At 38.7% G+C, this 24,256-nt stretch overlaps 1 protein-coding gene across 2 annotated transcripts in view; it reads right to left on the bottom strand.

Annotated features, from left to right (window-relative positions):
* The window catches only part of poc1a (POC1 centriolar protein A), a 52,008-nt gene that overhangs the window by 13,581 nt on the left and 14,171 nt on the right, over window positions 1–24,256 (bottom strand). For both annotated transcript variants that reach the window (XM_067388799.1, XM_067388800.1), the window contains 2 exons: window positions 18,581–18,649; window positions 18,405–18,509 (listed from right to left, as the gene is read on the bottom strand). In XM_067388799.1, the coding sequence (XP_067244900.1) occupies window positions 18,405–18,509; window positions 18,581–18,649 (174 nt within the window). The remainder of the gene's footprint in view (window positions 1–18,404; window positions 18,510–18,580; window positions 18,650–24,256) is intronic.

The following is a 24,256-nucleotide window of genomic DNA, read 5'->3' as shown; positions in this document are numbered from 1 at the left end:
CTGATGATAGTTTGTGGAAATCATGTAATAGTTTAATTAAAGTGCTGAATGCAAAGTCCAGCTGTGTAATTCACTCATGTTGCCTGGATACAGTATTGTGGACACAAATGAGACTAACAGCATATCGCACTGATCGCCACTGGAAGACAAGAGGCACGGAAAAGCCATTTGCATTACAACTCCGTCAATAAAACATATTACACCAATAAAGACTGATATTAAACCCAAGACAACAATGATTAAAGATACCAATAAGCACTTTTACCACCTCGAGCAGTTTCTTTCCCAGAGTTTGTCTTTGAACGTCAGCCTCAGTACGTCTGATGAGTAGGAGGTCCATGATAGTAATGAAATATTTGCACTGCCACAATGAAACTGAAACCAAAGACAGACGAATGAACTCTAGAGTCTGTGTGTTTCCAAGCATATAACTGCATGTAGTGATCATTCAGTGTGATTATTGTTGAGCGGAGCGCAGGAGATCAGAGTGTGTGACATGACTTCATGAATGAATATGGCTGAGACTGATGAGGATTCAACAAGGAAGATCAAGAGTAAATAAAAAAAGTTCTCAGTCCAACAATCAACTGGCAAAGCACAAAGTTCAGAGATCAGAAGCTTCAGGGAGACTCTGTTCAGAGAAGAGTGTGTTGTGAGAACAACACTTCCAGCGTGGTCCATATGGAAACTGTTCTTGAAAGTGTAATGTTTCAATTAGTATCATCTCAAAAACATCAGAGATGGGTTTTCTAAAGACACATTTGGTCAAAGGGTACGGCATCATGTCTAAGTTCTTCTGAGAAAGTCAATAGGGAAAAATAAACAGGCAGTCAGCTCGTTCAGAGAATAAAGACGGCGCTCCCGCCATAAAGCGCCTCTTGGACACATCTGGCAGACAGGTGCCATTCGAGTGCCTCTTCCTGGTCCAAGCTAGGTAAATATTTGCCTGTGTGACCCTGGTGATTTCAAGACAAATAGGGGTGTCTGTTCAACACAGGCTGATGAGATGGTGGAACAAAGCCACCCCGCTGAACACCAGCAGGTCTGAGTATGGTAAATATTGAGTCCTCTAAACCACAGCACACTTACTGTAGTTAGAGGGCCTCTACTTATCACAGATGCTGCCATGACTGTGACTACAAAATGTTCAAGTACACTAAACAGAGAGACTATCTGTCACGGGTGGCTGCTATTAACAAATGCATGAAGATATAATCAAAACAGTCTTTAATCCAAAATCCAACAAATACATGAGGATCACAGGGAACACAGCCACATAACTTAGACGACACCGAACCATGAACTCAGGGAACACAGGGCTTAAATAACAAGGACAACTAATGAAATAATGAGCAGAACAGGTGAACAGAATTATTAATCAGACACACTGGGAAAGTGGGTCAAATGACAGGCACAGGGAAAACAGAACCTAAACTAAATTAAAACAGAGTATATGCGTAACAGTAGTCCCCCCTTCCGGAAGGCGCATCTTCATACAAACAGAAAACAGGCAAAACAGGAGGTCGGGAGTTGCCAGGAGCAGGAGTAGCCAGGCAAGGACCCAGGCCACAGCCAACACGATCATCCAAGGGGGAGTCGCAGGAGGGAGGAGCCATGGTGGACACCTGGAAGGAGGGACCAGGGATGCGATCTCCTGCGACATAGCTGGTTGTGGTGGAGACCCACACAGAGCTGAGGAGACATGGAGCCAGGGTGACACTGCAGGTCCGGAGGGCCAAGGTGGAGCTGATGGCTCGTGGGAGCGAGGCGGAGGCGGGGACCTGGAAGACCACAGTGGACAGAGAACAATGTTGGAGCCGGAGAGAAGGTGGAGTCCAGTGGAGCAGTATGGATGGAGAGCAGAGGTGCAACTGGAAGCCAGGAATCCTATGGTGGAACCAGGGTGACGCCTGACCAAGGTGTGGATGGGGAATGAGGGAGCCGGTGAAACCGGTGGGATGATGGGCCATAGTGGAGCTGAGAGAGCATTGAGACAAGGCAAAGCCGATGGGGCGGAGGACCGGGATGGAGTCTGGGGCTCTGTGGCTGGAGGCGGAGATGGGGAATCCTCACACCGAGGCGGAGCTGGGAACTGGAAGACCCAAGGCAAATCCACTGTATGGCAGGGGACCAACTGTGAATGTGGGCTGGTAAACAGGAAGGCTTGGATAGAGGAGGTGGGAGATGGAGGCTGGATGGGAACTCTGAAAGGAGTTCTAATCTGGGTGGAACCAGCAGGGACACGGGAAGTTCTAGGCTGGGCAGGACCAGTGGGGACAAAGTAAACCAAGGCTGGGTGGAACCAATGGGGAGGGGAGATTCGGGCATATTCCCAGAGTCCAGGTTTAGCTCATTCACAGCAGCAGGAAAGTGGCCAGGGCTTCAATCACAGTTCCACTAGTACTCCTTTGGGGACGGGTGTTGTTGCCGACTCGCGCACCTGGTCAGGTTTCGGGGCAGGGTACGGCTCAGTTGGGCTCACTGGCACATTATCTGCGGCGGGCTCAGGCTCTGTGTCTGCAGTGGAATCAGGCTGTAGCTCGTCTGGCGGGGTGAAGGCTGACTGGGCTCTGGGTCTGGAGTGGGGACAGATGGTGAACAACAAATCGCTGTTGCTGTTTACCGTTGTCTTGAGGACTGCTCCAGGCATAGCAGGCTAATGGACCATGATGACAGGGTGGAGAGGGAAATAAGAAAAAGAAAAAGAGAAACAAAAATGCAGCAAAAAAAAAAAAAAAACTGTTTTGGTTTGGTGTTCGGTCACGAGTGGTTGCTATTAACAATTGCATGAAAACAAAGATACAATCATACTAGTCTTTTATCTAAAATCCAACAAATACAGGAGAATCACGGGGAACACAACCACATAACTAAGATGACAATGAACCATGAACTCAAGGAAGACAGGGCTTAAATAACAAGAACTAATGAGATAATGAACAGAACAGGCGAAAGGAATTATTAATCAGACACGCTGGGAAAGTGGGTCAAATTACAGGCACAGGGAAAACAGAACCTATACACAATGAAAAGTAAATCAAAACAGAGCTTATACAGGTTAAACTAACATCCCTCAAGTCATCCCACTTAAATAACACATCCTGCCAGCCACAGTGAATGTTCATCATTTGCACATGTTAGGTCCTGTCAGTTGTGTGCAGTTCACACCAAGAACGATAAATACATTAACGTCCACACCAACACACGATTTTGTTCTGTTTATTATAAGCATGCTACAGATTGTGGTCTGTCTCTTTAAATGCTCAAGCTCTTTAAAACAGGAGGGATTCTGATTGGCTGTCAATGTTTTATCATTCATCAGCTGGAAAAGATCATTCTGAAAATGATTCCAGCAATATCGCTCCTCTGTTGTTGTTATTATAGTTGGATGGTGGACTCTGCTATTCTTTTATATTTAGAACGATTTTTATAACTGTATCTATAAACACACCAGTGTGAATGTGATGTGGACTGAGGCACCATCACAAATAAAAATAGGTTTGAGTCCACTGTAAAGGTACAAAGACTTTTTGCTCTGTTTACAACATTTTCAGACCACCAGGCAACATGCAAAAAAGCACTTATAAACCCTCAGCAACCACCTTATCAGCATCAGCCACGACACCTGAACATTATCTTCACAAATCCAGTCACTGTAGTATTCTAAACAAGATATGCGTGTCTGTTTTCCAAGCCCATGAATAGACCCTTTTTACATTTCTGGGGTTCTCATAGTTGTGTAAACTTCCTATAGAGGTGAACGGAAAATACAACAATGTAATTTTTGTGTTCCCATTTGCTTAGAGGAAACAAATATGGAGATTGATAACGTCGAACAGAGAAAGATTTGCCAACACTTCCTCAGCCGTTGTGTAATATAACACAACGTGTAATGTTATAACTGTACATTACATTTTTTTTAAAGAAAGTACAAAAAAACCTGCTAGATGTACAATGTTAATAACTGTGAAAACACGTCATCACAGCCTGTGGTCCATTAATCATCTATTGTGGCCGGATGTAAAATAAGCACACGGCGGTGAATATCTGAGGTGCAGTGAATGACAGCAGTTGTTGGATTCCTTGATACTGGGGAGTTCAGAGGCAGCTGTCACATTCCCTCAGCTCCACCTGTCAGACGCGGTGGACGTGGAGAAGCGCTAATCCTGGCCAGCACATGAGAGGGAACTCTTTAATCAGCGCCAGCTCGTCTCCAGTGACTCAGCCCTGCGCTTCTCAAGGATATTTATGACAATGGCAAGTGTGGGATCGTCTTAATCTCTCCCTTGATTCGTTCACACGGAACGGAAAAAGGTGCATTTAGTCATCCGTTAGCAGCACTGAATAAATTCAGCTTGGATTTTTGTCTTGGTTCTCCACCGATGGTGCGAAGTTGTGTTTCTGCAGTGCCGGGTAAGTGGCACTGCCCAGCCAGTTCAAATATTTACTCACAGTGAAGTTTAGCCTTATATAAACCATGTGCGGCTGCTCCGGCACACTGCCGGCCTATATTTAATCAGGCTGGGCTGGTCTGGATCAGAGTAAAAAACAGTTCAAATACTAGATCCTCATGGCTGGAACAATGGAAAATGTTTGGTCAAGCAGCATTATATTTGGAAACACACGCTCTGAGCTATTAGTTGCTTTTCTGTTCTTATGCATCAATTACATGTCTATTATTCATCAGTGTGACAAAACCAGCTCATTCATAATAGAGAGAATGTACAACTTTCAAATGATTGCAATGAAAATTTGAATTAGTTACATGAATGCTGATTACGCAACATTATTGTGGCAGTAAAAGAGACAATTGACGGGAAACAACTGGACATTCACTAAAGCATATAGGCTTGTTTATTCACCACCGTTTCTTGTAATAAACAAACCTATATGCTTCAGTGAGTATGCAGTTTTTTCCTTCAACTTGCTCCTCTGCAGGTGTGCATTTGCTATTCAATTAAATTCAAAAGCTTTATTGTCTAGCCCCACAGGGGTAGAAAATTGTCTTCAGACAAGGCTCAACAGCAAAAAAAAAACAAAACATACAAACATTAATTTAAAACTTCACAACAACAACTCATCTTACAATCCTATTTAAAATATCAATGGCTGTCGGAACGAAGGTCTTTCTATACTTAGCCTATGCCTGAACAAATCGATTTGTATTATCTAATGTATGTAGATGTAGGCCATAAATAGATGAGCTCGTCTTTTTTAATCATTAATTGTACTAAAACATATTGCAAACATGAGTCTTAATTTGAACTACATTATGTATAGTTGTGGAAAGGCTTGAGCCGTGCAGAGAGGCAGATCTCGGCGGTGGAACTGCAGCTGAATGTTAAGGAAGAGCCCGACGAAACAAACACAAAAACATGAAAGCTGAAGAGAGCTTATGCTGAGCCAACAGGCTTCCAAAAAGCAGGATTAACTCTTGTTGAGAGGTGGACTTATTCACAGCTCAGCAGTAAAACAGCTGCTCAAACACACACACTCAGTGAGACACACTCACGCACCCTTTAACACCCTCACCATGAATCACCTGGACTGGAAAAACCAACAGTGGAAAATTTCCTGAGGCCCCAGTGAAACTCTGAATTGCACTGGTCTGACGGATCCATCAATAGCAGCTTCCTCCATACAGTCATTCATCAAGAGCCGCCCATGCAGCAGTGCACACACACACACACACACACACACACAAGAATACTGAATAATGAATATAAGAATATATAAGAATGTTTAAACATTTTCAGTGTTTTAAGTTTTCAGGCCACCAAAACACTGTTGTCGTGTAAATGTCCGTTTTTAGTTGAAAACGGTGTAAGTAAAGGACCATACAAAGTAATAAATACAAGTTCACACACACACACACACACACACACACACACACACACACACACACACACACACACACACACACACACACACACACACACACACACACACACACACACACACACACACACACACACACACACACACAAAGAATGCAAAGAGTTTGATTTATAAATTAATCACCCGTTAAGAGAGTTGTTCTCATCATTTACTGACACTCGGCGCTCCACTGGGGATTTCAGTACACACAAAAATAATTAATTGAATGAATGTTTTTAAGAAATGAATGCTGTTTAACATAATTAATTACACATTAACTTTGACAGCCCTATATGCTTCATCTATTAGGCTTTTTAAAATGAATGAATAGTTAATATATCAATGTAAGTTCTAATTTTAGTCATTTATATGAACTTTTGGTTCAGGGTCCAAAATTAATTATTTGCCACACCAATTAATGGCAAATTACTTGAGAAAAAGCTCCAGAAAGCAACTGAACTACACTTTGTTATGCTGGCTTTACACAATTTTGTGTCGTTTCTCTCGTCACCTTTATTAAAATCAATAAACCGTGTGCGGAGCATTATTTGCATGGTAAAGCGTCAGTTATGTCTTCAGTTAGGATCCTGTGAGGCAGAACTAGCGTATCATTTGAATCTGAAGTTAGTCTGGTTTGATGAGATTGATGCGAGCACTAAAAGAAAACAGTTTTCACATTGACAAATGCTCTAATTTTCAAAGACTTTCTGCTGCTCATAAATGAGGACATTTGGGCCAGTTAGGACTTTGTAAATTCATAAAGGAAAAATGGCTGAAGATTCTTTCCCTCTGAGAGTATCTCTATTTATCTTCATGTACGATGAGCTTCAAGCTCAGGATCATTTGAGGTGGGAGGGAGAGTGATGGAAAGAAAAGACAAAAGCAGCAGAGAGAGAGAAGCACAGGTCTCACACGCTGCTGCTCTTTATCGCTCGCTCTTTGTTTCTTAGAAGTGTTCTTCATGGAAGCTGAAAGATCAGCCATTAGAGAGCGAGAGAAAGAGAGTATCCTCGCATAAGAGCCTCCAACCTGTCAAACGCAATTCTGTGAAGTACGGCCAAGCAACTGCCACAAGGAATTATGGTATTTTAGTTTTTCCTAGTAACCTGACAGAGGGAAATATTGATTGCTCAGAGTTGAACTCTGAATTTCCCTTCATTGCATACATCACATCACATCACACCACAAGAGCTCAACAATAATGATGGCTAGGCCGGAGTTTTTACATTTTCTGTGCTGATTTTGGGCAAAATCTGCGGAAAGGATTTTAAGCAAGTCAAACAATGCATTTATTACCGAAAGACAGAAAAACAAACACGGAGGGCGAGGAATATGTACTACTGCATGAATGCCAGCTGCTCTATGTGGAGATCAGAGCCGTTTTCTGCATGTGACTTCTGCTAATGTAACTGGGGAAAATTCACTAATCAATGGTACTTCTACTTACTTTTGAAACCACACCAACGTCTATAACAATAACATCCTAAACTGTAAAAAAAGATGATATAAATAACTTTACAGTTCAAATAATACAAGTTTGACAAAAAAAATTCTAAGATGATGAACCACCCATTCAGCCTAATAAATGATTGTGTATGTTTTATATAATTGGTCTGAAGTCAGACAGGCAGAATGAAAATGCAAATTCACTCTCTGATGGCACTTTTGGAAAAGCAGAAATACAGCGGTTACCCCAGTTGACCAATATCAGAACGGCTTCACTGTATGAATTAAACATCTTTATTAATTAATCCTTATTAAAGTTACAAAAGTTTTTCAGTCAAGAGCAGTGAGTGATTTTTTCTTTGCTCTTTATTAGACTATTAGGCTGCTGTCACTTTAAGAGCAAACGCACAGATCCAATATACAGATTACCTGCGGTGGTAGCCGAGCGAAAAATCCTCCTATTACCCACGGCAAAAAAATGGTGATTTTTAACAGTATTTTTATTTATTGAAATTAATTTTAATTAAATAACATATTATATTTAATTACATACTAATATTATGCATTATAATGCATTGTAAATTATGCAAAATTACAGCATTTAAATGGTTCACATTTTCCTATGTTCTCCTTGCTGTCATATAGTGTCTCTCTCAGTGAATGGGACACAGATTTTACTAGTAAAATTTATAAAATGAATAATATATGTGTCAAATAATGTTCTTAGTCTTTTCTTTCTGTGGGGGAGACTACAATAATTTACTATGAATCAAATGGAAATCAAATTAAATACAATTTATAGTGTAACCAAAATACCAATAATTATCAATTTGAGTTCATTAGCAATCGCTTGGCATAAATCTGCGCTTTTCATTGTTTAAGAATAACTTTGAAGCTGTCTGAAGCACTGTTGTGCGAGCCTGTAGAAAGCGCAACAGCGCCCCCTTGTGACTTTCCAAAATGCAGCGCCCGTTTGAATGTTAGTGGGAGTAAACCGTTCTGACGCACACATAACAAGCAGGTATGAAACAACTAGTTAATTGATCGCGGATGGTTTCATTATCTTGCGTGGATATAAAAGTATAAGAGGATAAAAATAATAAAAGCAAAAATGTGTCTCCGAATATACCTGGGCAGCCGTTATTATACATGGGCGGCCCGCCCAAGTAAAGTCTATGTGTGGGAAGCACTGGATACTGTACACGCGTGTACTTTCTCAACTGTTTACATTCACTTAAAGGATTAGTTCACTTTCAAATTAAAATTTCCTGATAATTTACTCACCCCCATGTCATCCAAGATTTTCATGTCTTTCTCTCTTCAGTCGAAAAGAAATGAAGGTTTTTGATGAAAACATTCCAGGATTTTTCTCCTTATAGTGGACTTCACTGGAGCCCAAACAGTTGAAGGTCCAAATTACAGTTTACAACGATCCCAGACGAGGAATAAGAGTCTTATCTAGAGAAACCATTGGCTCGGATCCCTTAATAAAAAGTAAATGGAGTAAGACTGTATAAAAGGCGAGAGTGTGGATTAGTAATCTGGCCCCCTGATTTGAAGGAGAGAAAAAGTTGTCCCTCGTCAGTATCAAAGTTACCCATCCCTAAATACCCAACTATGTTTACTCAGATACTCGCTATTTTTGACATAATTTTGTGTGAATTCAAGTTCAAGACGACATGAAAGAGCTTGCTTTAGTATTCATGTGCTGTCTGAGACGAGGCTTTCTGGGCGAGTGTACACTAGCTTTCCTCAGCGCACGAGTAACGGAATGAGCGCCCTTTCACGTCTTCTTGCGCTTGAACATTTAAATGGTCAAGGCTTAAACTTTCGTGATCACGCAGCGCTGGCCTGTCAACAGTCCCGAGCGTCGTTCACATTTGTTCAGATTTGTTAGAATTCATAAAAACACTGAGGAGTGACACCGTTTTATTCACTTGCCAACGACTGCGTTGATGCTCGCCGAGTGTTGATTTTAGGCCCCTACTCTTTACGAGAAGTGCCATGTGATTTTTATGACCACAGAGATCAGGACCTCGGTTTAACGCCTCATCCGAAGGATTTAAGAGCAGATTGAGGTGATGCTGTGTACGGCAGTCACGCTGGTCTGCTGCATCCTCACAATATAGAGCTCAGCATCGCTGGAGAAAAATCTCAATTGTGCTGTACAAGCTGCTTTCAGCACACATTCTGTAGGCGTATCGGAGTGACTGTGTTACAGTATTCAGTCGATATTTTAACTATTTGAGACTGAATCTCACAAAAGAACATGTTGAGGCACATTTCATGTCAAAATCAAAGGGGCAATGTTTTGAAGAAATTGAGCAGAAAACAGCTGTTTTCATGGATCATTAATGTTTTTCTTTTGCAAAAACAGACTATTTACATTGTAAACTTGCAGTCTTTAAGTGATGCATTTCAGAGGATAGCGTGTGTATTGTGCTCGTATGTCTGCGCACGTGAGCGTGTCGGAGGGGGTGAGACGCACAGATGTGGAGCAGAGAGATTACACGCTCGCTGTGTGTGAGAATCTGATCCCGGCATGCTTCAGCAGCGTCCCTGTCTTACAGGACAATCTCATTCACCACCAGCGTCACACACAGATGTCTGACCAAACACACATGACAACTGCCACTGCTGGACATTCAAACACTTTCTATTCAGTAAATCTGCCTGAATCCAGAAGATTTAAGGTGGCGTCTGACTAACAGCCTCAAAGCGACTCGATCCTGAGATCTCAGCCTCTCAGTGACTGCGTCTGGATTAAGAGAACTGAAACAGCCACTGACATCACGTGAAGCTTGTGAAGCAAAACATGAAGCAGAGCTTGAAATTAGTTTGTGAAAAAGGAGTGAATTCCCTAATGAATTATACGAATTAGCCACCAATTAGCCACGAATTGCGATGAGATTGTGTCAGTGACTCCTATGAGGGGATTTTCTCATCTGATTTGTGAGGTGGAAGTCATATTATAGACATATTAAAAAAATTACAATCGGTGAATTACACTCCTTTATGAAAATTATCAATTTTGAGGTTAAGAAGACTTTTCTGAAAGCATTCAACATACAGCTCCAGATGGATGAATGTGTGTTCAAGTCCTCCTGGGAAGGTCGTATTTACGAGTTGGGAAGTTGTTATTATGAGGTCAGGTGTGTTCAGGTCACTTTGATGACAATGTACCGTTTCTACAGAAAATTCAGCACAAAGTTTTTAGCTCTACAGGGAGTGCAGAATTATTAGGCAAGTTGATTTTCTGATCATATTTTTTTTCCAAGCACATTTTACCAATTCCAATCCACATCAATCTTAATAACTACTATTAATATTGTTTTGAAGATAAATTCTTCAAACAGTGGTACAAGAGGAAGTGGTGCTGGTCCTTCAGGAGTCACTCTCAAGCTATCTGTCTATAAGGCCTATAAAAACCCAGTCTTCATGTATTTTATAACACTTCAGCTTGTGATTCTTATTAAGAGCAGGTCGCTTTTTAGGATTCTTCACCTAACCTAAGCCTCTGAGATCCTGACACCTCACACTTCTGAAGACTCCAGGGTTCTTGATGGTTTCACACTTAATTCTTCACCTTAATTCTTAATTATTTTGCAGTTAACGTGTCTTTTCTTCTCCAGCTGTTTTTGTATGACCCCGCTGACCCAATGAGCATTTCACTGTCCAATGGTCATGCTTTAACTTTGCAATTTCTAGTATTACATTAGTACTGCGTCCTTCTCATGAGTATTTAATCATTTTTGACTTTTCAGTCTGAGTTAAATCTCTTTTTTGTCTCATTTTATCTGTAAAAGAAAACCTGCCTAATAATTCTGCACACCTGAATATAGGGCATTCTTCATTTCCAGCCTTCATGAACAATTATATATCACTTATAAATGATTAAAAACAATATTAATAGTAGTTATTAAGATTGATGTGGATTGGAATTGGTAAAATGTGCTTGGAAAAAAAATATGATCAGAAAATCAACTTGCCTAATAATTCTGCACTCCCTGTATTTCTACAAAACTATGAATAATAAATCACGCATCAGATGTGTTTTTGCTTTTTAATGTATTTATTTAAATGATAACGATGGTAGTAAATCATTAGATATTTTATCATAACTGTAAAATAGTGTATTTTGTACATGAAAGTTAGCTAGTTGTATTGTACATGAAAAAAATATATGATTTCATTCATTTCAGCAAATTTACGGTCGATACAGACGCACGTCCTGATATTGCAGAGTTAGATGCGTGCCTGGGTCAACATATTTTGTTGATCCTGGAACAACATTTCAGTCTGAAAATTTAGTCTTAACCCTATTACCCCTAAACCTAACCCTACCCATAAGTTATCCCAAGAATCAGAGGGAAATGATAGATGAATAACACTGATGTAGAAGCACCAATTCATGATTTTAAGCCTAAACTTGACATAATCTGTAAACTTGTCCCTCAAATCTGATTGGTTGATTTGAATGTTGTTCCAGGATCAACAAAGATGTTGACCCAGAACATGATGAACTCCGCAAAATCAGGTTCTGCTTCATCAGACATGTTTTCTCACCTCGTACATCAGCTTAAAGAAAGTTCATAATTACGACACAGTGGAGGCTTTCATGTGTTCAGCTCATAAATACCATCTTTCTGACATGGCTCAAATGCACTATAATTTTCATAGCCTACACGCACTGCAAGGTAGTCTGATTTCAAACGCTGCATTAAATGTATTATATATAAAGAAAATCAAATAAAATGTTGTTCAGCAAAGCTCAGCCAACAGATTTAAACTTTCTTCATAACTTCGCATTGTTTGCTTCACTGTATTAATATTTTACACACTCGAGATGTGTTGCGTGATTATCTGCCAAATAAGAGGTAATGTCTTCTGTCAGTGCGTGTCCACACAGAATAAATCACTAGGAACTTCTGTGTTCAGGAAAAAGGTGGATTGTGAGTAAATGTTTGTGGGAATTTCCTGCATTGTAAGCACAGAACCAGCATGAATGAGTAAAACAGTATCCGCGATCTAGCGGCGAACCTCAGGCCCTGCTGCAGAGAACGAGGATGTGATTGATGGAGTTTCTTTAGCCAGTGATTATGCATTCATCGCTTCAGGGCTGGTTCATGCACAGCTTCAGTGACACTCAATCAACACACACTCCCTTCACTAGTCCTGTAGGTGGTTTTCTCACAATAACCATTATAACTGAAGACAGTCAACACTGAACACTGAGAAGTCAGAGTAGAGCTCTTACTGAGGGGCTTTTAAGTTTATAATGCTCTCTGAGGTCCACTTCAAATGTTATTACAGATTTTTACATCAGAAAACATCCTAATTTTGAAGAATTAAGCCATTTTCTATCCTGTTTTTGAGCCTCTCTTTGAAGGCGTGTCACATTCAAAACGCCCACTGCTGTGATTGGGTAACAGTTTACATATTACAATAATTTTAAATTTTTTTAAGATACTCCAGTCTGTGACAGCGCAGTAATTAATCACCTTTATTTTAATTTATTTCTTATGTATTTGTGAGTTATTACATTATATTAGTGTTGAAAAGAAGACTCTACAGAAAAGTGCTTATCTCATTACACAGTTGAAACATTATTACACATTTTCCTGTTTGCGTCTGTCTCGTATTTACTATTACATGACATGCGTGAATCGGTAGGCGGGGCTAAAGAGGTGATGATGTAGAAGTAGGCATCAATCTTCTTCTGCAGAGGCGTGTCTTTGACTGAGACAAAATCCGAATGGAGTCATTTTGGCAGCTTGGTTTCAATAAAAGCTGTTTTTGGACTAACGAGGAAGTTTCTAAAACTTACAGGATATTTTTATAGTGATCTCTTATATGTCAAAATATCAAGGAAAATTTGTTTTCTCAATTCATGACCTCTTTAACATCCAGCTTCATACATTAAAACCTGTTAAAAAAGATCCAATCGATCACAAACTCCTCTTCAGTAACATTAGGGCTTGTGGGTAATATTAGTTGGGAATATGTACAGTAGCCCCAAAAACTATACTTGAGATATAAAAATAAATGTATTTGCATTAAAAATACTAAAATGAGGCATTTATTTGAAAAATAGCAGTTTTAATCAAAACATTGCACTCAAATTTGAAGAAATAGAGAAAGTTTTGACTTTGTGTTCATGTTCTCTGTTACTGTGATGAAGTTCAGTGATTCTGAGAAATTACTTCATACAGCCATGAAAAATCAGCTGGATTATGAAAATAATGTAAAGACTTGATTAGAAAAATTAGTTCTGAGAAAAGCTCGAGCATCAATTGAGCACAGATGCCACTTTATTTGATGTTTTGTTTCTAATGCAATGCATTTCAGACATTTTAAATTGTCCAACATTGAACAAATACTTTTTGGAGCCACTGTAACGGCAATATCCAGCAGAAACAGAGCACCATCTTCAACATTTTATGATATGGGATGCACCAATGATGGTTTAACATAGACAAATGTGGGTTCAGCCTACGCAAAATAATAATTTAACGATCAGAAAACAAATGGCATTTCATATGATTAGTGAATGACGGACTGCAGCCATAAATCTGCTTCTCTTCCACCGTAATGAGCTCGATCGCCGTGTGCTGCATAAACCAGCTTCAGACCAGACCCAATATGATCATTAATGAAGAGTCTGAGCTGAGAACGCAATGTACAGACACTGATCTACATACACATGACTAACCCAGGGTCATCCGATGAATTCACCGTTTCATTGAAGACTCAGACAACGGTCGAACATTAGCGCCATTTAACATTTCCAGGAAACGGGCTGAACTTGTGAAGACATGTTCAGTTTTCAGGTTCCTCTAATTACATCTGACAAATGTAATGAGTCTATCAAGGCCATTAAGAAGCCCTGGAGAAAGTGCTTCTGTGAATTACTGTGCATTTGAGTTTGACATTTCCAGCATATGCAGTCTGACAGTTTCACAGAACGTCACAGAAATCTCTCAGCCGCCTCTAAATGGACCGATTAGCGAAAAGGGCTCAGTAACACACACCTTCTGCCCGCCGATCACTTATGAAGCGCTCAAGAGTCACATTAAACAAACCTATTCATGTATGGTGAAAATCACATTCAGGCCCGCGTCACTAACAGACAACACCGAATTTATGAAAAATAAAATAAAATAACATTTAATAGGGCTCTACTGCTGTAAAAATGAAATTTTTGAAATGATTAGAATATTAAAACTTTAAAGGGGACCTATAGTGCCCCTTTCACAAGATGTAATATAAGCCTCTGAGCAAAAACACGCCGTTTTTGTGTGTGTCCCTTTAAATGCAAATGAGCTGCTGCTCCAGAAGAGGGCGGAGCTTTAACAGCTCAACAACAACAAAGCTGGAGAATCTCACGCAGCCAAAATGAGGAAAGTGTTCATCCTTACATTGTTCAAACCGGAGTCGACACTGATGGAGAGACTCAGGAAGAAGTTACAACTTTTAGACGTTTCTGAATGGTTAGTGGATAAATTGATGTAGTTGCTGTGGAGTTGATCAACTCATCCACTAGCATGTGCCGTCATGTTCATCTTCTGTGCAAAACCCGTATGGATGCCCAATATACATAGCGCACCTGTTTGTCAAACAGAGTCATATGCACTGCTATCAGTGATTTATGATTGCTGTCAAATGCTGTGAATGCTCTAATATTTTTTTCCAAAATATCGCTCGGACAGAAACATTCCTCTTTTATAATTCGAGCTTGTCAGGGTCAACTTCAGGCTGTCCAAGCTAACGAGACTCGAAACAGTGTTCAGCGCTCGTCTGTGCAGCAGCGACAGAACAGTTAGCATGCTTTGCTCCAACTTTTGCCATGGCGTAAGAGCTGGTACACCGCTGTCGCTTGCGAAAACAAAATGGCGGAACTGTGGGTGGAAACATGCAGATTAAGGGGCGGAAATATTATAATAAGATCCCCTTCCTACATCACTAGAGGAGCGAAATCTGAGCAGGTCACATGCTTGCAGAGAAAGTCTTGCCAAAACAAAGTTACTGGGTTGTGCTTTTTCAGGTTTTCTGGGTTGGTAGATGCACTGATTATAGCACTTAAACATGGAAAAAGTCAGATTTTAATGATAGCTCCCATTTAAAATAAATTTGGGAAAAAATAAAATAGATTTTACAGGGCCATAAAAATAATTAAATGTTGTTAATTTGCACAAGTTTAATGAATTGAATGAATTAGAAATGCCTTTTGGATACTAACATTTTATTTAACTATTAAAATGGAATTCAGAAAAATGTAATTGGATAAAACTGGAAAAAAATAAAACAATTTGTAAATGAATTTCATAGGGCTTTAAAAATAACATTTTTGTTAATCTTTTAATTTTTGATTAAAAAAATATATATATTTTTTTTAATAATTCATACTTTTGGATTTATCATCTAATAGAGCAATTAAAGAAATACTCAAAAGATTAATTGATTATCAAAATAATCATTAGTTGCAGACCTACAAGATATGAAATCCAAATTAATCCAGAAAAATCAATGGAAAAATCTGAATTTTGGAAAAATAAAACAGAATTTTAAAAAAATAGAACTCTAAAAATATCATTTTGGTTAAACTTTTAATAAGCTTTTCTTAAATTGTACAATTTTGGGAAAAAAAACAAAAACAACAAAAAACAAAGATTTCACTGGGCCCAACCATAGACTGTAAAACTAATGGTTTCCATCGTGGAAAAGTGGAGCCGCCAGTGTCGCAATATGGCGCTGACATCTTGTGCCGATTGGGGACCCGAGTCTGTGCGGAGCTGAGCGAAGCGGAGCCGCGGGATCAAGCCAATCGCAAGCTTCCCTTTACAGCACTCGTGCGGCACACGAGGCCCAACACATGCATGATGTTTTACAGTCAACATGAAACTACATTCATAGAGGTATTAATGAAGTTCATGTGATGAAGAACCGCTCCGCCTGCTGTTACTGAGACGCACAAAAACACAGGAACACAAGTAGAGCTCTTTCCTTAAAAGCTGCATGCCATCGATCCGTGTGGAAGTGAACTCAGGTGGGCAGGAGACAGCGGTGAGCTGAAACTCTACACGCGTTCACCTACACCTAATGACAGCGTTTAATATTTAACCGCCATAATGCTGCGCTCTTCCAGCTCCCAGCCTGGTGAAACAGCACGTTCAGGAGCTGGTAAAAATAGTGAATCAATGTTGGTCTGGAAGCCATTATTTAAACATGAGACTGAAGGTCAATCCAGCGACTGCTGAGGTCCAGAGCGGCTGAGGCCGAACACTTCTGCTCCAGAGCGACATGTGCGGGATGACACGTTAAACGACTCTACTGCCCAAGGAGAAGAGCACTCGACGCGAAGCCTTAAAGTCAGTGTGATATGGACAAGTTAAAGCTGTCAATAATAAAGGCATAAAAATAACTGTTAATTTCCCTGAGTTATTTTCATGCAGGAGTCATTAGAAGCTAAATAAAGTAGCGTGACTTTCACTGCATGGAAGAACAGCATGGATTGAGCAGTGGCATGGGAAGACTGACTCATTTCAGAGAATCTTTTGTCCAGATGGTTCAGTGAACCGGTTCAAACGGCTGAATCACAGACACACTTGAGTCATCATTCAGTCGAGTTCCCAGAAGCCCCTGCACAGCATTTGCTTCAGGGATGAGAGACATATTTCATTAAATACTGAAGTTTTCACTGGTTTTGATTCAGATATCAGGGTGTTTATTAGATTTATATGTTCGTGTACATCTGACGCTGTCGTCTTCACTGAAATCCTCACTGTTATTGATCAATACATGAGCCGATTCAATAATCTTCAAGACTTGCACTGCAAAAACTGCTCTTCCTCAGTGTCTCGTTTTCAGCACAAACATCTAAACATTCTTAAATCAAGATACATTTACTGGAGAAGAGAAATGACTGAAGATATTAAGACTTGTTTAGTGAAACAAATGATCAAAATGAAGTGAGTTTGTGCTTAAAACAAGAACAAATATCTGCCAGTGGGGTCAGAAAAACAATCTTAAATTAAAGGGAAAACAAGATAATTTTTCTGATTAATAAAATTATTACTATTGTACAGTAGAATATGCTTCTCAAAATTCCTCTGTGGTAATAAGTAATAATCAATAATAATGAGTAATAATAATAAATAGTATTTCAAGGAATATCCCACAATATCACAAATTTTCATCCATGTTTTAATTTTAACAGTAAAAAAACGTTATTGAGCAGCACTCTGTTTGCCAAAACAAAGATTCAAACTGTTCAAATTTAATTTGATTACATTTTAAAAGATTTAATGTTAAAAGAGTTAAAGTTTTATGCATTTATGCAAGTTTTTGATTAATAAATGTGTATTAAATCAAAACACAGAATCCAGAAAAATTAAAATGGACGTTTTCTGAACATTTAACTATTGTTGTAAACTGTTAAATGTTTATGAATCCAACTTACTAGACATACATTTTGATTATTAAAACTTAGTTACACCATTGAAAGACAAAACAATAAATCAGATTTCATTGAGTCCTATAAAAGATCCAAATCAAACGTGTTCGCAGCATTACAGCGCAGCGATGGTTCAGTGTGAACTAATGACAATATTTCTTTGATATTGAATTAATATTTTTAGGAAATAACTTGTCTCTGATATATTTTACCCTTAATTGATTTTATAGATCATAACTTCCCCATACACTCATTATCAACAAATCTGTCTCAAACATCAAACGTGTGATGAATAACGAGAGCTCTTCACTGAACACAGCGAGAGTTCATGTGAGTCACGTGAGATGATTCAGAGAGGAAGTGATTCATGCCTGACTCTTGTGCTCACTTCAGACTGATTAAGCAATAAGCTCCTCTGATTCATTAAAAAGAAGCAGTTTTTTCTCAAATTAGACCACATGTTGAAGGTTTGTGTGTGCAGTCAGTCAGGCCTATGCAAAAGACCGTTGTTTAATTGATGATTTCATCCAGTGTTTCTCTCGTCACATACTAAAATATCAACAGCAGCAGATTCAGCAGAGGTGCAGGACACACTCAGTTACTACAGTCATATGTTTTGTGTGTTTACCTGTGCGGACGTCCCGCTGTAGCCGCTGTGAACAGAAGCGGCACATCTCTGCTCCAGCACTGCGCTGTAATCCACACGGTCAAAGTTCGTCCTCCACACCATCACCTGCAACAGGTCACATGATGAGCGCTGCGCACTGCAGACGCCGCACACTCACTTCTGTGTGGATAAATCACCTGTTCATCAGACCCGGCCGAGGCGAAGTAGTCTCCGGTCCTGGAGAAGCACACACAGGTGGCAGGACCCTACAGACACGCAGAGAAAACAACATTAACACAAACGCTCAGCTCTGGATGAACAGAAATGATGCTTCTCAGAGTAGTTAAATAATAATTTGATGTTGTATGCTTGATTTATACATAAAACAGCAGCTCCTTCACCCCACAGTGGAAAGTCAGTCAACTATTCCCTTAAAAACTGCTTTACTGTGCACTGTAATAGATGGACGCCAGTCCTTTCCTTCTATACACACAATTATCAACGCCAGAAGAGAACAGAAGAAAGCCCTTGGCCAGTGTGTAGGAGGAAAATTATAGCATCATGATGCCATGTTGACTTTGGCTGAAGAGAGCAGGTTAAATTTAGGCCGTACATGGTGCTGAACACAGACCAGACACGGCTCTGGCAAAGCCAAACCACACACATACACACACACACACACACACACGCACACACAAGCGTGCCGCACAAGCCCTGAAATGTGAAGCCAAAGCGTCTCTATCGCCCCCAGGTGGTTGGTCCCAGTATAGGTCATAAACCCCGCCCTCTCCATGTAATCTAATGGGACGTGAAACAAACTAAACAATTACATTACACTTAAATAATTTTACTCCAAATATGGTTTCTGTCATTTCATGTAGTTTTTATCACGCTGATGTAAGTTCAAGTGTTCGTTTGTTTTTAGTTAGTTATTTGATGCTATAAAAACGGAAGAGTGACGTCATGATTGACAGCTGTGATTGACTGAAGCGGTCACTGAGTCTTTTTCTGGAGTTTCAGGAGGAGATTGGAACTTTAATTTCTACATTTACATAACGGTTTACTTCACGCCGACATAATGAGTTGTTCTGCAGCAAACTGTAATAAATGATTCTGGAGCCTCATATATTATTATACTGAGCAAAATCAGGTCCCAAGTTCACTACTGCACAGACTCGGGTCCCGAATCAGCACAAGATGCCATACTGGGACACTGGCGGCTTCACTTTACTACGATGGAAGAGAGTGGAGGTGCGTATTTTTTTCCAGTCTATGACACACACACACACACACACACACGCCACAGTGCATGCTGGTCCTCACTTCACCGACATCTGCTTTTGTGCTGAGTCTATTTCTGAATTCCTGTTATATTAATATAATATAATTATATAATACATATTTGTACATTATTCAGCAGCTAGTTTAAGGTTATGTGAGGTTACATAAACTGGTTTTATATTGTATCTGTTACTGGTCACTGTTTCTTTGATTTTCATTTATAAAATAAGGAAATAAAAATAAGGGGCAATAAAAAAACCTTTTTTCCTTCACTAATTTACTCTAAAATGGTGCTGTGGTCAAATATTCCATGTCTTCAATCCATTAACATGAGCTCATAAAAACTGCATATGTATAATAATTATACTGTAATGTATAAAAAATTTAAAAGAACAGGGAAAAAATGTTTAAAACAGTCCAAGATTAAATATAGCTTAACACAGGACACACTGCTTGAAAAAGTGTTAAAAAGTTTGGGGTCAATAAGATGTTTCACCGAAATGAATACTTCATCAAGGACACATTAAACTGATCAAAAGTGACAGTATAAGATTCAATTTCAAATAAAATGCTGTTCTTTTCAACTTTCTATTCATCAAATAATCCTGAAAAATTAAATGCATGACGTTTCCACAAAAATATGAAATGTTTTTAACATTGATAACAATCATAAATGTTTCTTGATCATCAAATCATCATATCAGAATGATTTCTGAAGGATCATGTGACACTGAAGACTGGAGTAATGATGCTGAAAATTCAGCTTTGATCACAGGAATAAATTACACTTTACTATATATTCACATAGAAAACAGCTGATTTACACTGGAATAATATATCTATTTTTTTTTACTTTTTGATCGATCAAACAAACAAACATTATATATATATAAATATATATATATATATATATATATATATATATATATATATATATATATATATATATATATATATATATATATATATATATATATATATATATATATATATATATATATATATATATATATATATATATATATATATATATATATGGATGATCAGGAAGGTCTTCGTTCATCCTGTGCTCATGGAGCATAAGGTTTGGAGTGTAATGCTGTGGATGTCAAGCATGCTTTCACTGGATTCGTCACTGGTGTGTGAGACTCACATCAGGTCCTGAGATGCGAATGTGTGTGATCTGCCTTACTGAAAACCATCACAAACCTCCTGAATGAAAATCTGCCCTAAACCAGCATCTTCACAAATGTACCAAGTATATCACAATACCAAGTACACACAAACAGCAGTTTAAGCTCACATCTGTTTCTCAAAGGCAACATGCCGTTATCATTTATAGGACTAGATTTCCCTTAACGTATATTAGACAAGAGACTCAAGTAACTTAAAGACCACAGCCTACGTTTCCTAAATGTACAGGCTACTACAAACACAATCTACATGGTGCAAAACATCACCAGAGATGAGAAGGTCACTGTAAAATACATACTAAAAGCGTAACATCACCTGACTACACCGCGAACTACACCGCGTGACCGAACGTGTTCCAGCCTGAAGAGTGTAAAGGCGTCAGAGGAAGAGGATCAGATGACGGCAGATGAACATGAGGAATGTGAAGTGGTGAACACGTCTGTAACACGTACATTCACACACATGTGCGCACATGCTCAGAGACGCACTCAACTACACCACTGCAGCAGCATCTGCTCAGCCTTCAGTAAAACACGCCAACTATGTACAACTGACTCAGAAAAAGACATAAGGGTCAGATTCACTAACAGCTTCCGTCAGCTCAGACCCTCTTTTGGCATGAAGAATTGCTGTCAGGATTTACTAAAGACACACAGTGAGAAATGAGCGATGGAAACACGTGAACAGTTATTTCTGCGGCTGATCTTAGCTTATGCATTTGTAGGAGTTTCCCTTTCAGACGAAAGAGAGTACTGAAATAAATCACGCAATGTGATTTACTAAGGTTTATGCTTAATATTTGCGCCATTATTTAACACCCAAAGAAAGCACTGATCTATATAAATGACTGGATTGAGGGCATCACTGACTGACAGCAATAAGATTAAACTGTAATCATCTGATTCAGTGGGACAAGATTAGTGTTTAGAATATATCTATGTAAATAAATTGAAACTTCTGACATTATCTATAACGTTAATGGTGTTTTCAGGATAAGCGATAAATAGAAATCGTTATGCACCGACACAGGAACTGAACTAACAAAATATATTTCTGTATGTATGGAATTATGCAAGAAATATTACACATTAACATACAGTAAATCTGAGATTACTAGCAGAAACTGATTTAAATATACAATAAATGTTACAATACTTTCAATCCCCCGTTACTAAATTGCAGAATACTGTATTAAAATCCAAGATTCAGCATCATCTCAGAGCGACAGTATAAATGATTAGAAATAAATCTTCATGTCTTTACATTCATACGCAGTCAGCATCATTTCTCTGAATAAGTTGTAAAGCGTGTGTATTATTTCCAGATGTCTTTTTGTTGACCAACATCCACTTCAGACTCTTGGAGATCTTGGAAACTGTTAAAAAGCTACAGATGATATGAATTAAGTGGAGACTTCAGATATAAAAACAGTTTTCTCATTAAAAATCAGAAGATTTCCTATTAATTCAGTAGAATGTGAGGGAACAGCAGTACGGTGTCTTCTAAACACACGCTGTGATAGCTGGAGGAGGAATCGCAGATGACAGAGAGCGTGTGGAAGAAGCAAGAGAATCTTCTTCACTCCTGTTCATTGGTTTGTAATGCCACTGGAAGACGCAGTCTGAACATTATCGTGCCTGTGTTTAAGTATTACCTGCACCTGATTATCATCGGCTGTGTTTGTTTGTGACCCTACAGTAATCTGCGCTGCTCCTGATAGGCTGGTCATTATGTAAATGAGCTGCTGCGTCTGTGTTCTTTAATTCGCTCATTGTCAGTCGAACGGCCGATTGTGGTCTCACGCTCATTTGCCCTGTTTGGTAAATCTGACCCTATAGGGCTGTTACCAATCAAATCAGCATTATCAAAATCCATCTTGGCACTGCAGAGGAAACACAGAAGCTGCATCTGAAGTGGCATTTAGATGTATTTAGACAGACTGTTTAATGCAGCCCCGAGGGACATGAATGTATTTATACGGAAAATAACTGCATAATGTTATGAGATCAATGTTTTTTGCACTTGCTCTGTTGACAAAAGAAATTACTGTAAAAGCAACCAGCTGCAGGGCGAAACGAGACTGTTGTGTAGGGTCGATGCCTTTTGGGAGTTGTAGTTTTTATTCTGATTGTACTATTCATGAGCTTTAATTGAGTCACTCACATTGGTGTGCTTAAATATTTTTTCAGTCGCACACAGTAAAATTTTCAGTCGCTTTTGAATGAATCTTTTGAATGAATGATTCAATGACTCACTCGTAAAAAAAACTTCACTTGTTTCATTACTGGATGAATCAGCGTTTCTGAATTAATCTTTTGAATGAATGATTCAATGACTCACTCAAAGACTTCACTCATTTTATTACTGGATGAATCAGTGCTTTTGAACAAATCTCTTGAATGAATGATTCAATGACTCACTCATAAAGACTTCACTTGTTTCATTACTGGATGAATCAGCATTTTTGATCAAATCTGTTGAATGAAAAATTCAATGACTCACTCATAAAGACTTCACTTGTTTCATTACTGGATGAATCAGCGTTTCTGAATTAATCTTTTGAATGAATGATTCAATGACTCACTCAAAAACTTCACTTGTTTTATTACTGGATGAATCAGCATTTTTTATCAAATCTCTTGAATGAATGATTCAATGAGTCGCGCATAAACACTTCACTTGTTTCACTACTGGATGAATCAGCGTTTTTTAATGAATCTTTTGAATGAATGATTCAATGACTCACTCAAAGACTTCACTCATTTTATTACTGGATGAATCAGTGCTTTTGAACAAATCTCTTGAATGAATGATTCAATGACTCACTCATAAAGACTTCACTTGTTTCATTACTGGATGAATCAGCATTTTTGATCAAATCTGTTGAATGAAAAATTCAATGACTCACTCATAAAGACTTCACTTGTTTCATTACTGGATGAATCAGCGTTTTTGAATTAATCTTTTGAATGAATGATTCAATGACTCACTCAAAAACTTCACTTGTTTTATTACTGGATGAATCAGCATTTTTTATCAAATCTCTTGAATGAATGATTCAATGAGTCGCGCATAAACACTTCACTTGTTTCACTACTGGATGAATCAGCGTTTTTTAATGAATCTTTTGAATGAATGATTCAATGACTCACTCAAAGACTTCACTCATTTTATTACTGGATGAATCAGTGCTTTTGAACAAATCTCTTGAATGAATGATTCAATGACTCACTCATAAAGACTTCACTTGTTTCATTACTGGATGAATCAGCGTTTTTTAAATATTTTGCATCATGGCAGTGAGTTTTAATATGCATTAATATGTCTCACATGTACTCAGAAAAGAAAAAAAATCTAATTAAACCCTTTTCTTCAGCTTATTACAGAGGACTTCAGTC

Source organism: Chanodichthys erythropterus, chromosome 6 (genome assembly GCF_024489055.1).
Source record: "Chanodichthys erythropterus isolate Z2021 chromosome 6, ASM2448905v1, whole genome shotgun sequence".
NCBI classification, from domain to species: Eukaryota; Metazoa; Chordata; class Actinopteri; order Cypriniformes; family Xenocyprididae; genus Chanodichthys; species Chanodichthys erythropterus.
Note: the sequence above shows the minus strand (reverse complement) of the source record. Positions and strands in the feature narration are given on the sequence as shown.